This window comes from Scyliorhinus canicula, chromosome 3 (assembly GCF_902713615.1).
Source record: "Scyliorhinus canicula chromosome 3, sScyCan1.1, whole genome shotgun sequence".
Taxonomy (NCBI): Eukaryota; Metazoa; Chordata; class Chondrichthyes; order Carcharhiniformes; family Scyliorhinidae; genus Scyliorhinus; species Scyliorhinus canicula.
The window spans coordinates 134,521,295-134,536,547 of record NC_052148.1 but is presented as its reverse complement, the minus strand read 5'-3'; the positions used below and the strand labels follow the sequence as shown (position 1 = coordinate 134,536,547).

General features: G+C 44.8%; 1 protein-coding gene across 1 annotated transcript; it reads left to right on the top strand.

The window, feature by feature from the left end:
• Positions 1–11,062: 11,062 nt before the first annotated feature.
• On the top strand, positions 11,063–13,143 carry LOC119963731 (POU domain, class 5, transcription factor 3-like). Its single transcript, XM_038793038.1, is given in 1 exon segment — positions 11,063–13,143. A coding segment is annotated over 1 exon segment (660 nt). The 5' UTR covers positions 11,063–11,644; the 3' UTR covers positions 12,305–13,143.
• The last annotated feature ends 2,110 nt before the right edge of the window (positions 13,144–15,253 follow it).

Here is a 15,253-nt window from a genome sequence, read left to right as displayed (position 1 = left end):
TGCACCATTATTTTTTCAACAAATCACAGACCTATATATCTCAATCTCTTTATTTTTCTTTTTTGTCCCATTTGCAGTCAATTTATGCTATAGTTATTAAGCCCAATTCTTCCAGTGTTTTCTTTCAAATGCTTCCAGTTTCTCCAGTTTAATTCCAGCACTACATATGTTGCAATGCATACATTTTAACTTTTTTATATGTCTGTCGTGTCTATTTGGGTCTTTCCTTCATTACAGTATGATTACATTTTTCATTATATTGTCTTTTGTTAATACCAGCATTAAGACTTTTAGTCAAAGATCTCAGCTTCTTCCAAAGTCCTGCACTTGAATTAACCTTGAGACATTTACTGTTCACGGTTTTTGTTGGACAATCCTTGTTTTCCAGGAGGATTGTCCAAGAGGTGAAAATGAAATAACCTGTGCTTCTGTCCTTCAGTAATTGTCTCTCTGCTGGAATCCTCAAATTCTTTCTTTTTTTTCTCTTCAATCTTTCTGTATGTTTTCTACTCTATCACTTGCCTCTTTTACTGTCAAGTATGCTTTCTTTCATTATCTCTGCATCTCATCATTTATGAAAGATTCTTTCCTGTCTTTATTTTTGTTCTTTATTCAACTTATCTCTCATATTTCTTGGCTATCTTTGATGCATTTTGCTTCATTCATTTATTGGTACACTTTTCCTCATATTGTAACATTGTTTTTATTTAGTTAATTCATGGGGTGTGGCCTTTGTTGGCGAGGTCAGCATTTATTGCCCATCCCTAATTGCTCTTGAGAAGATGGTGGTGAGCAGCCTTCTTGAACCACTGCAGTCCACGTGGTGTAGGTATACCCACTGTGCTGTTAGGGAGGGAGTTCCAGGACTTTGACCCAGTGACACTGAAGAAATGATGATGTTCTTTCAACTCAGAATGGTGTGTGATGGACAGCATGGTGGTGCAGTGGTTAGCACTGCTGCCTCACAGCGCTGAGGACCCGGGTTTGATCGCGGGCCCTGGGTCACTGTTCGTGTGGAGTTTGCACATTTTCCCTGTATCTGCGTGGGTCTCACCCCACAACCCAAAGATGTGCAAAGTAGGTGGATTGGCCATGCTAAATTGCCCCTTAATTGGAAAAAATAATTGGGTACTCTAAATTTATTTTAAAAAAGAATGATGTGTGACTTGGAGGGGAACCTGCTGCCCTTCTAGATTTGTAGCGATTGTGGGTTTGGAAGTTTCAATCTAATGAACCTTGGTGAATTCTTGCAGTGAATCTTGTAGATGGTACACGCTTGCTACTGTGTGTTAGCAATGAGGGAGCAAATGTTTGTTATTGGGGTGCCAATCAAGTGGGCTGCTTTGTCCTAGATGGTGTCAAGCTCCTTGAGTGTTGTTGGAGCTGCCAGGCAAGTGGAGTGTGCTCCAACATACGCCTGACCTCTGGTTGGTAGATGGTGGGCAAGCTTTAGTATGTCACAAGGTGACTCGCCACAGAATTTCTAGCCTCTAAATGGCTCTTGTAACAACAGTATTTGTATGTCTAGTCTAGTTCAGTTGTGGGTCAATGGAAACGCCCAGGATGTTGATAGTGGCGAATTCAGCAATGGTAATGCCATTAAATGTCATGGGGTGATGGTTAGCTTCTATCTTGTTGGAGATGCTTATTGCCCTGCACTTGTGTGATACTAATGTTACTTGCCATTGTCAGCGCAAACCTGGATATTGTCCATGTAATGATGTGCATTGCAGACTTCTTTAGCAACGCAACAGGTTGTGGTAATTTGTGGAGATTGTCCCTATAAGAGCAACACATAAGAGGTTCATCTGTTTTTGGGGACCAACTGGGACTGAGAGTAGGTAATCGACCCATGAGGTAAAAATCTCTTTTAGGTAGACATCTAGATCGTTTTTCAAACTTTTTTTCCCGGGGCCCACTTTTACCAAATGGTTGACCTTCGGGACCCACGTCAGCCGACCTTCGGGACCCACATCGGCTGACCTTCGGGACCCACATTGGCCGACCTTCACGACCCATGCCGGCCGGCCTTCACGGCCTATGCTGGCCAACGTTTACAACACACCATTTTTGTTTACCTCTAAGGTAGCCTGCTTGGTCCTCACAATCTCACTTGCTTTGTCATTCAAAGTTACATTTCTACTAAGGACTTCAGCTGGATCTATTGAAAAAACAAAGGGTTTGTCCTCAAACTCGCCATGCTTAATCTTCAAATGTCTTTGAAGTTTTGAGGGTTTTAAACTCTCATTTGCCAGTACTTCCCTGCATACAACACACATGGGCTTTGCACCCTGATTTGCATTGGCACAATAATCAATGTCATACTTCAAGAAATCTTTATACTGCTTTGTTCCTGATTTCAGTTTTTTCTTTGTATAAAACAATCCTTCTTCAGTTCTTCACAGTTCTGTTGCCTTGCTAGCTTGCAGCTGGAAAATGGAGGAATCTCTCTTCCGCGATCTATGATTTTGCAGCAGGGTAGCATGGTGGTTAGCATAAATGCTTCACAGCTCCAGGGTCCCAGGTTCGATTCCCGGCTGGGTCACTGTCTGTGTGGAGTCTGCACGTCCTCCCCCTGTATGCGTGGGTTTCCTCCGGGTGCTCCGGTTTCCTCCCACAGTCCAAAGATGTGCGGGTTAGGTGGATTGGCCATGCTAAATTGCCCGTAGTGTCCTAATAAAAGTAAGGTTAAGGGGGGGGTTGTTGGGTTACGGGTATAGAGTGGATACGTGGGTTTGAGTAGGGTGATCATGGCTCGGCACAACATTGAGGGCCGAAGGGCCTGTTCTGTGCTGTACTGTTCTATGTTCTATGTTCTAAAAGCACAGACGTATAGGGCTCATGGTATCTGTGTACGTCCCGGGCGTGCGACCTGCTCTCTGCCACCGCTTCTGGTCGAAAGGCTGCATCATTCCATTTAAAACCCGTCGCAGCCAGCATTCTCAATTTAAAAGCCAGTTGCGGCCGTTTGGTGCTTCTCCCTCGATCAGGAACACCGTGACTAATCACCCTCCCAACACCCGCCCACGACCCATCCATGGGTCCCGACCCACAATTTTAAAAACCCTGATCTAGAAGACAAATAGGGACTGGGGCAGCCAGTAGTTGGCCTCTGTACAGTTTTTTCTTATTAATAAATACCCTGTGGTGATTTGTGCTGTGTTGCCCTTAAAGGGACAATCACCTCAAATCAGGTGATTTGTGGTAATTGTCCCTTTAAGGATAACACAGCACAAATCACCACAGTTCTGGTCTTGCTGCATTTGGACATGGACTGCTTCTGTATCTGAGGAGTCGTGAATGATGTTGAACATTGTGAAATCATCAGTGTATATCCCCATTTCTGACCTTATGATGGAAGGAAGGTCATTGACGAAGCAGGTGAAGAAGGTTGAGCAGGACACTGCTCTGAGGAACTTGTGCAGTGATGTCCTGGAACTGAAATGACTGGTCTCCAAAAACCACAACCATCCACTTGGCACTTCTGGCTGAAAATATTTCCAAAAGCCCAGCATTATCCTTTGCACTGCCATGAGGATATTTGAGGAGCCTCCGCCTCCAGTGAGTTGTTTAATTGTCCACCAACATTCATAATAATCTCTTGAGTGGACCATTAATGTGACCACCTTCTGGAAATTCCCAGAGACTATTTTCTATTCATTATGCTAACATTTTGTGATTTGATTAGATGGTTTTTTTTCCCCCATTGGCTGAAGGTGATAGAAAAATACTTTAATAGGTTTTCAAAAAATTCAGTAGTGGATCTCTCGTGATGCTGATTAGTTGGGTGATACATTGTTTTATAACAATAGATTTGTTCTGCTATGTGGTGTAAAATGTATTATTTTGCTGCTTCAGTGGAACTGAATTAAACTGACCTTAACCATTAGGTCACAAATTTAATTATTTGTACTCGGCAAATGTAGAAACAATTAAAGATCAATTGTTTCTGGCAAATTGCAGATTGTCCGGTGTTTCTAAATTAAGAAGAAACCAGCCTGAAATGAATTAACTTCCATTATAAAAATACTTCCAACATTTTGAAATAAAGGATGCGATCTACCGGTCACGTTGCGCCTGATAGGAAGCGCGGCGCGGCACAACATGACCAGTAGATGCCGGGAGATTCCACTTCCGTATCTACCTGGTTCGCCATGCCTTGTGAGATCTTTTTTTATAAACATATTATTAAGCTACTTTTGGTATTGTAACAACAACAAAATAAACAATGTACATGAAACTATAAACATAGTGCAAAAGCCATCTCCCTTCCTTACAGGTCCCACCTTTATTAACCCCCTACTCTAAGCCTTGTGAGATCTAATGCGATCTCACGAGACTTAGCAATGTGAACCCCCCTCCCCCATATTGGGCGGAATCACTTTCTGGCAAATCTGTATATTAGAGTGAGACAGCTAGTTTCATTCTCACATGCATTCCTGTGATCTAACCAAGGCTAAGCCCCACGCCTTGGAGACCTCGGGTGAGCACTGTTCAGTGCTGGTCTCCAGAAACAGGGATCATACGGAATGGCACTCAAGGGAGTCTCCCAGGGAATTGGAGGCCCCCAGGTGCTTGCCCTTTGAGCAGGGTAGTACCCTGACACTGTTGTCCACCTGGACACCCTGTCAGGGGCACTGCCAGGGAGGCATTTTCTGTGCGGCGGTGATCCGACTGGAGAATGCCCTGCGCTGGTGTGGAGGGGTCTGGAGACACCTTTTGGTGAGTTGGGGTTTGGGGGTGATATTGGGGACTCGAGAGATCAGGATACCACTGAGGAGTTCCAGAGAGCGGAGCTCCTCGGTGCAGAAAACAGGGCTAAATGTGGCCTCACCGGGGTGTTCAACGCTGAGGGCCCTGATCTACCCAGATGGGCGTTAGATAGCGAGGTGTTTCTCAGCGCCTCTAGTGCCGGAAACTACCCAGCTAATCACGCATTACAGGACTCTGTCCCTATTCGGGTAGATGATGTTCAAAATGTCTGAATTGTGATAGACAAATGCAGAACTCGAGTTTAATATATAAATTGATAAATGGATCAAAGCCCTAAAACAGTTATCATGATAGGTGCTTTAAGGACTTAATAAAACATAGCCACACTTGCAAATATTTTCTGCCTCCAGGCATTAGCTGTTAAGGGCCATATTCAAAAACTGATACATAGAAATAGGAGATAATGACTCAAGATTGTTCCAAAATTGTGTGAGAATGCAGGATGTTCTTAGGAAGGAGATCAACGCCACCTTTAAAAGATGGAGACAGGGAGGGGAGACCTACACACTGACAGCAGGGTCACTAAGCTGGACGAACTGATGGAGAGATTCCAGCTAGCAACGGGCAACAAACTCAGATACCTGCAGCTTAAAAACTTCCTACAGAAGGAAACAAGGACATATCCACGGCCACCACGACAGACACTACTAGAGGAATTACTGGACGTAAACATTCTAGGAATGTTTACATTCAAGGAAACTGTAGCGACATGTATGAACGACTGGTAGAAAGGTCCAACACTACTGGACGCGATGAGAAAGAAATGGGAGGAAGACCTGGGGCTCGAAATTGGGTGGGGACTCTGCAGCGAAGCACTATATAGGGTCAACTTCACCTCCACGTGCGCAAGACTCAACCTAACGCAATTAAAGGTGATACATAGAGCCCACTTAACAAGAACCCGAATGAGTAGGTTCTTCCCGGAGGTGGAGGACAGATGTGAACAGTGCCAAGGAGGCCCGGCCAACCACGCCCACATGTTCTGGTCTTGCCCCAGACTTGAAGGACAGCCTTCTTCGAGGCAATGTCCAAAGTGGTGGGGATGAGGGTGGAGCTGTGCCCGAAAGTGGCGGTCTTCGGGGTATCAGACCAGCCAGATCTCTTCATGGGGAGGAGGGCAGACACCCTTGCCTTTGCCTCCCTGATCGCCCACCGTAGAATCCTGCTCGGCTGGCGGTCAGCAGCACCACCCAAAGGTGCAGACTGGCTGTCCAACCTATCGGAATTTCTCCAAATGGAGAAAATCAAATTCGCCATCTGGGGGGGTCAGAAGATGGCTTCTTCAGAACATGGGAGCCATTCACCCAACTGTACTGAAACCTGTTTGTGGCCAACGAACAAACAAATAAGTAATAAAGTAGCCAAGAGCCAGGAAAAGTAGTCAAGACATGAGAAAAGAGAAGGAAGGGAGGGAGGACCCCCGGGGTGGGGGGGGGGGGGTGGGGTGAACAGTGCAAGAGGGGGAGCTGCAGAGAGGGAGAGGGGCAGGGAAGGGGGGAAGCAAGAAAGAAGGAAGGACAGAGGGCAAAGAATAATAGAGGGGAGGAAAGACGAGGGAACACAAACTGGAAGGAGAGCACGGGAAACAACAGTGACCATAATGAACACAGCAGGGCAACAGAGAGTAAGAAAGTAAAGGCGGAAGGAACAACAGACGGGGCGGAGGCAAACACACAACAGCGAAAACCCACCGGGAGAAGCAAGCAACATCAGGGCGCTGCCCATGCACCCCACCCACCCAGATTTGTTTTGTCTTGCTTGTGCTGTATGTATTTTCTTTTTTTTTAAACACAAGAAAAGAACGGGGGTGGAGCTTTCCCCACCCCCAAGACATGTATAACGTAATTGTCTCTCCATTGCTTCTATGCATTTACACTTCCGCAGTTTTTACTTTCCCACCCCTTATTTTTTTATTTATGTAGTGTTTTTGTGTTTGTTTTATCTTTGGGTTCTCTTTGTGTACACCTGTAAATATACCATGTACAAAAAAAACAATAAAAAGCATTTTTTTTAAAAAAGGAAGGAGATCAAATTCAAGGGCCTTTACAGAAACGTATCAAATGGACTAAATAAACATAGGGTAGAAATTCACCCTTGATGTGTGCGCTCGGCAGGCAGAACCGAAAGCGGCTGCGAATCCCAGCCCTGCCCAAAATCCAGTTAAAACTCGCAATATCACGCAAGCTGCCACTTAAGTGAAAAGACTAATAGATTTTAAATCCTTCTCATTTGGCAAGTGACTTAAGTGGAAGACATTGCAAATTGCACCTGAATTGTTTAAGCAGAGGCGGGCGCGTGGCAGGTTCGTGTCCAATGGGGCCTGCTGCAAATTTCAAAAGCAGCCTCCACAGGCTGCAGAAAAATCTGTCGGAGCAAAGCCAGCGGCAGGAGGCCACAGCAGATGGGAGGGGATTTCCGATGGTCAGCAAATTAACTCCGAGCTCCGGTGGAGGCAGTCACACAAAAACAGATGTACTTATGCCAAGGGTGGAACAAGGAGGAGGCCACCCCACCTCACGAAGAAGGCATGGAGCAAGGTGGCAGCGGAGGTTAGTGGCCATGATCTAGTGAGGAGAACCTGGGTCCAGTGTCAGAAAAGATTCCATGGCCTTCTGCGCTCGGCACGGGTGAGTACTGAATGAGCATTGTGCTGAATGGGACATTGAGGAGGGAGACCATTCATGGTTGCAATCAAGTGTGTGGGTCTCATGTAATCTTGGGTCACATATGCACCAGTGCGTCCGTCCTAAGGCTGGAGAGATGAATCAGCAGCCTCTGGTCCATCAAAGATTCAGGTCTCCAAGGGGTGGTAATGTTTTCAAACCTCCCAGGGGTGTTTTGATTTTATTTGTGGGGAGGGCAGCATGTTATGGTATTTGAGATGAAGATTCTCGCACTCATTGGAGGTCTACACTGAATTGCAGAAGAAATGGAGCCACAACAATTAGAAGCGATCTGCCATTGGTGTGCCAAACCTGACGTGCCTCACTAGCTATGAGCTGGGAGTTCTGGAGTTGGAGGGAGAGCGAGGCCACAGGTCGTCAAGTCACGGAGAGGCTGGATATAGGTTAGACTATTTAGGACTGAGATGGGGAAAAAATTCTTCACTCAAAGGGTAGTGAAACTGTGGAATTCTCTACCACAGAAGGTTGTGGAGGCCGTCACTGAACGTATTCAAGAAAGAGATAGATAATTTTTAGATAGCATCAAGCGGTATGGGAAAAAAGCAGGAATATGGTATTGAGATTGAGGATCAGGCATGATCATATTGAATAGTGGCAGAACAGGCTTGAAGGGCTGAATGGCCTACTCCTGCTCCTAGTTTCTATGTCCACAATGTGGTCTTCTCTACACTCGGAAGACCAAACACAGATTGGGTGACCACTCTTTGGAACACCTCCAGTTCGCGAGCATGACCCTGAGCTTAAAGTTTGTCATTTCATTTCTCCACCTTGCTCCTGCTCGAACCTTTCTGTCCTTGACCTGCTACAGTGTTCAAAGGAAGCTCAACTCAAGCTCAAGAAACAGCAACACATCTTTTGACACCGCCATCTGGACTCAATTTTTTTAAAAAAATGTATTTTATTATAAACATGTATCAAAACAGGTTACAACACATAAACACCCCGGGAAACATACTTCCCAGCAATCAACTATACGGTCTGTACAAATTTTTGTCCCTTTTTCAACGGCCCCCGGCGCGACGAACAGCTCCTCAAACACGGTCACAAACATCCCCCACCTTTTCTCAAACCCCTCTTCAGAGCCCCTAAACTCATATTTTATCTTCTCCATCCGTAAGAAGTCATACAGGCCACCCAAGCCGCTACCCCCGGTGGCAAAGCCAATCGCAATTCCAGTAAAATTCACCGCCATTCAATCAGAGAGCGGAAAGCCATGGCATTCGCCTTCCTCCTCTCCATGAGCTCTGGCTTCTCTGAAACCCCAAATATCGCCACCAAAGGGTCCACCTCCTCCTCCACTATCCTGGCGAAGACCAGAAACACTCCCGCCCAGAACCTTCCCAATTTTTCGCAACGCCAAATCATGTGCGTGTGATTTGCTTGTCCCCGCCCACACCTCTCACACTCATCTGCGACCCTCTGAAAGAACCCACTCATTCTCGCCCGAGTTACATGCATCATGTGCACCACCTTAAACTGTACCAGGCTCAACCTTGCACAGGAGGAGGTCCCGTTTACCCTACGTAGTGCTTCACTCCATACTCCCCAACTGATCTCCCCTCCCAACTCCCCTTCCCATTTCTCCTTGATCTTCACCACCTGCTCACCTCCCTGCCCCCCCAGCCATATGTATCCCCGATTCTTCCCTCCCCTTCCATATCCGGAAGCAGCAGTCGCTCCAGCAGGGTGAATCCCGGCAACCGAGAGAACCCCCTCCAGACCTTTTGCGCAAAGTCCCTAACCTGCAGATACCTGAACTCACTCCCTCTCGGCAGCTCTAACCTCACCCTTAGCTCCTCCAGACTGGTGAACTCTTCCTCCAAATACAGATCCCTCACCTTGGACAGCCCCACTTAACTATCCATCCCCCCGCTCAAACTCATGATTCTTGCACAGCGGCCTTAACACCGACATTCCTTCCACCCTAAAATGCGTCCTCAACTGATTCCACATCTCCACCGTGGACTGCAGCCCTGGGCTCCCTGAATACCTACTCGGAGCCATTGGCAATGCTGCCGTCACCATAGTCCCCAAACTAGATCCTTTACAAGATTCTTCCTCCATCTGAACCCACTCTACCCCTTCTCCTTCCCACCACCGCTGCACCTTGACCACATTCGCCACCCTATAATAATGAAGCAAGTTCGGCAACGCCAACCCCCCCTGCTGCCTCCCCACCCTCAGCACCTTCCCCTCCCATACAGTCTGAAATGATCTTGTCCAATTTCCGAAAAAAGGCCTTTGATATAAAGATTGTGAGAGCCTGAAAAATAAACAAGAACCTCGGCAGATTATTCATTTTCACACTTGGACCCTCCCCGCCAACATTAAGTGCAGTGTATCCCACCTCTTAAGATCCTCCCTGGCTTCCTCCACCAGCTTCATTAAGTTCCACTTATGGAGCCCTGTCCATTCCCTTTGGCATCTGAATCCTCAAATATCTAAATCTATCCCTCGCTACTGCAAATGGCATCCCCCCTAAATTTCTCAATACTGAGTTTTAGATCAAAAACTCTGCCCCATCTTGTTGCGTGTTTTTACTTTGCATTCAGCTGGCTGCTCTCCAGCCATTCACATCTCATATAGACACATCTTTCGCTCCTTTTCTTTACCATTGCCACTTCCTTTGGTTGATGAACAATGAACCTTTTGCCATTAATTTCACTTGCCCTCCACTCTATCACAGATCTTCCTTTTCTTCTTCTTCTGCTCCTCGCCCCTTTTCACTCGTTCAAAATGTATTACATTTCTAACTTTCCTCAGTTCTGATGAAAAATCACAGGCCTGAAATGCGCCTTCTGTTTTCTCTCTGCTGATGCTGCCTTACCTGCAGAGTTTTGCCAACGTTTTTTATTTTTATTTCAGATTTGCTGTATTTTGCTTTATTGCAGTTAGAACACCTGCTATTGTGGGAGATAATGTTCCCCCCAAGCTGCTCAGGTGTGTGGCTGCTTGGCAATCTGAAATGTACCATGCAGTCCAAACAGGTTGCCCACAATGAAGAAAAATTGGAGGAAATATTGGTGGGAGATATAGTTGGGTAAATGCTGTATGTTTACCAAAATTTAATTAATCAAAACTGATTTAATGACATTGTTTACAATTTATATTAACAAGTATATGCTCATTTCTGTGGATCTAGAAACAATGGCAAGCTTTTGTAAGTGCCTTCGGGAACTGTTGGCAGTGGTTGGTGTGTCAGAATAAAAATTGAAAGTGCTAGAAATGCTCAGCAGATCTGGCAGTATCTGTGGAGAGAGAAACAGAGTTGACATTTTATCAGAATGTCAGGTTAGTCTGGACAGCGAAACGATTGTATCAGCATGAACGGGAAGACAAAAATCATGCCAGTTTGGAAATGGTTGAGAACAAACTGTCAGTATAAATTACCATCTTTTCATGGAAGCCATAATTGCACAGCAGCTTCTATAGGCTTTCAGGGCTTACTGTGTCAACGGCCTTGGTCAGGTCAATGAACACAATTTGAAGCGCTTGGGGCAGCACGGTGGCGCAGTGGTAGCACTGCAGTCTCACGGTGCCGAGGTCCCAGGTTTGATCCCGGCTCTGGGTCACTGTCCGTGTGGAGTTTGCACATTCTCCCCGTGTCTGCGTGGGCTTCGCCCCCACAACCCAAAGATGTGCAGGGCAGGTGGATTGGCCACGCTAAATTGCCCCTTAACTGGAAAAAAAATGAATTGGGTACTCTAAATTTTTTTTAATGTAGAAGCACTTGTTTTGTTTGCAAGACGTCTTGAATTTGACGCACCACAGAGATCATGTTGACAGTTCCTTGTCCAGCACCAAAGCCACATTGTGATTCTGAGTACAACGAGTCAGTGGGAAGAGCCCTGCTGAGGTTATCCCCAGGATGGGAGATACATCTCGCCCACTGCCCCAGCTCCTTCATACAATCACCGATGGAGCACTACCTTTTGGCAGCCTGCTCTCTCCTCTTCGGCCAACTCAACCTCCAGCTTGTCCTCCTCCTCCTCCTCTGCACGGTTGCCCAGCCAGACCTACTCTGCATTTGGGAGCTTTCCTTCTCCCCACAGATTTACCCCACTAACCCCAGCCCCTCGCAAAAGAGAGACAGCAGCCAATCTGCCCACAACACAGGCTCCACCGGGATAACCAGTGAGGAAGGTTAGTCCGGCGACAGCGAGGAGGAATACCCGACCAAAAAGAAAATGGAACAATTTGCCAAAGAGCTGAGATACAAGCGAATAACATTTGACTTCATACAGGCTGACGTTGGATTAGTTATGGGGAATCTCTATGGGAAGATGTTCAGTCAGACCACAATCTGCAGGTTTGAAGCACTACAGCTGAGTTTCAAAAACATGTGCAAACTGAAACCAATGCTTCAGCACTGGCTGAACGATGCAGAGAACAATGAGATTTGTAACGTGGAACAGGTTCTGGATCGGTCCAGGAAATGGAAGAGGAGAACTAGCATTGAGAATGGTGTGAAAAGAAACTTGGAGACCTATTTCATGAAATGCCCCAAGCCCACGAGCAAATAAGCCTCCCAGATCGCTGAAGACCTCCGATTAGATAAAGTGATGTTCCGAGTTTGGTTTTGGTTCTGCAATAGGAGGCAGAAGGGGAAGAGGATGGCCTTGACTTGTTTGGAGGAAAATGGTGTACAAATCGACAAGGGGAGTCCACTTCACATGTCGCCCAATGCTCTGATGCTACCTGACCCCATAGTAACCCAAGGAAACAATGCAGCCAAGGTGCCACCCCTATGTACATGTCTCCCTGCACCCAAGCTGTCTCCATGGGCAGTCACACCAGTTAGAGGATTATCTGTGGTTTTCTCTGAACGCGGGTGCAAGGACTCTTGATTCTAGTGATACAAGTTGGTAGAAATGGCTGAATGTTGTCTCTAAACTACGTTGGGCATAGGAAGTAAGTTGAGGGATTCATCCAATACTAATTCTCAATATTGCCTCCTGTCCTTTCTCTCCAATCCTCCTTTTTCTCCTTTCCCCAACTCTGATTACAAATGGGATTCGACACTTTTGGCCTATTTTTATGAAAATATTTAATGGGAATTTTCTAACTTATTGGAATAGTGGCTTTTAATGTACTGAATGTTTCACAATATAAAATATTCTCCCCTCTAGTTCTAGCAATCTTTTCATGAAAGATGTATCTGAATATTTTAATCCTGTAATTGGGAGATTTGCTTGACGCTGTCTGATTGTGTTGTATTATTTGGTGATGAGTGTTCCTTCCTGTGGTGCCCCAGACTGAAGGAAATGCTCCGCCTAAATAAATCTGTCACAGGTGAAAAAAAAGTATTTGCCTAATGAGGGAGAACTTTATTCCTGTTTGTTAGGAGCTGAATGCCCTCTATTGAGAAGATGGGTGTTGTACCATTAGTTTTGCGGCCATAGTCCTGCCACATCCAGCCGTGAATGGTGATTGAAACAAATCACTGAAGGAGGAAGCTCCACAAATATCCCCAAGCTCAATGATGGAGGAGCCCAGCACAGCAGTGCAAAAGATAAGGTTGAAGCATTTGCAACAATCCTAAATCAGAAGTGCCTAGTGGATGATCTATTTCAGACTCCTCTGGAGGTCCACATCAACACAGTTGAAGGAACTGGATACTGGAAAGGCTATGGGCCCTGACAATATTAGAGTAATTGTGTCATGTGAGAGTACCTTTAAGAAATGGGTGTTTAAGAAATGTACCTTTAAGAAATGGGTATTACCAGTGATGTCAGAGTGTGGGTGGAGATGGGCTGTCTGTCAGCTTTTTACTTTCGTTTTAGGCTTTTTGCTGCAGGGTGTGTTTTAGTTTTGTTTTCAGTGTTGGAGCTGAAGTCAGACAGAGCAGGTGTACTGTTGATCTCTATTCATGAAAAGGCTATCTCTTGATCATTTGGTGAATTCAGAATTATAAATGCTCTCAGTCGTGAATGTAAACCTAATGTGCTTCTGGTAAAAGGTGTTTTAAGTCTTATGGATGTTAAAAGGAAAGCGTAAAGGATTACTTAGTGTTGTATTCTTTGGGGGTTGTATTTGAATTAATGGTTGCTAAGATGTTCACTGTATGTTTTAAAAAGGTTAACTTGAGTTCATAGAATAAACATTGTTTTGCTTAAAAAAAAAGAAAAAAATAAACAATTTGGTATGGGACAGGGTTTAGACAACTCGAAAGTGTATCATGGAGTTCACCTGACCCACAACTTTCAATAAATTGTGGTATGGGGAGCACATGGCCCACTCTACCGGTGTGGTACAGCAGAAATGGAAAAGTATTTTTTAAAGCAAAACAATGTTTATTCTATGAACTCAAGTTAACCTTTTTAAAACACACAGTGAACATCTTAGCAACCATTAATTCAAATACAACCCCCAATTAATACAACACTAAGTAATCCTTTAAGCTTTCCTTTTAACACCCATAAGACTTAAAACACCTTTTACCAGAAGCACATTAGGTTTACATTCACTACTGAGAGCATTTATAATTCTGAATTCACCAAATGATCAAGAGATAGTCTTTTCATGGCAGAGAGATCAACAGTACACCTGCTCTGTCTGACTTCAGCTCCAGCACTGAAAACAAAACGAAACACCCCATGCAACAAACAGCCTAAAATGAAAGTAAAAAGCTGACAGACAGCCCACGTCCACCCACACTCTGACATCACTGATAATACCCATTTCTTAAAGGTAAATTTCTTAAACACACATTTATTAAAGGTACTTTCACATGACACCTCCCCCCCAAACAAAAACCATCAACTTCAAGATGGTTTCATTTTTCACCGTTTCACCATTCTTTACGAAATGCACACAGTAAATATAATTTTTTGTTTCAAAAAACAACACATGCAAACAGGTATACTAATATAGTGCTTTTTTTTTCTTCTTCCTCCAACTGAAATATTTCCTGATTGACAGTCTCTTTGAACAAAAAGGTCTCTGCACGATCTGCCCATTTCTCTACGCCTCTGCATTTCACTTTAAAGTCAGATACTTTAGTTTAATCTGATCACACAGTCCCTTTTAATTCTCCAACTCAGGAGCATTAGTTATCACAGCTTTCAGGCCGTCAAATGCCTGTTGAAAGTCCGCTGTCCACTGAAATTTTTGACGTTTCTTCAGCAAGTCCATCAGTGGAGCAATCACGCTACAAAATGTTTGCACAAATGTTCGATCAAATCCACTCATGCCAAGAAATCGCATTATTTCCCTTCGTCTCGAGGGTATCGGAAACACCTCAATAACTGTTGGTTTCACATACCGTGTATGGCCAAGGAAAGTGACTTGGGCTTTTCCAAATTCACTTTTGGCTAGGTTTATCACCAACCCCACCTCCTGAAGTCGATTGAATAACTCCATCAGATGAATTAAATGTTCTTTCCATGTCTGGCTGAAAATTTACCAGATCGGCGATGTATCCTCCACAATTGGGTAATCCTGAAATGACTTTGTTAGTTAACCATTGAAATGTGGCTGGGGTATTTTTCATGCCAAATGGCATAACTTTGAATTCGTATATACCATCTGGAGTCACAAAAGCTGAAATCTCCTTCACTCTTTCGGATAAAGGTACCTGCCAGTAACTTTTAAGTAAATCCAATTTGGAAATAAAAGCTAATTGTCCCACTTTCTCAATGCAATCCTCCAAACATGGGATAGGATAAGAGTCCGTTCTTGTAACTGCATTAACCTTTCGATAGTCCACACACAACCGTTGGGTACCGTCTGGTTTAGGTACCATCACGATGGGTGAGCACCATTGGCTGCAACCCACTTCAATTATGCCATTTTAA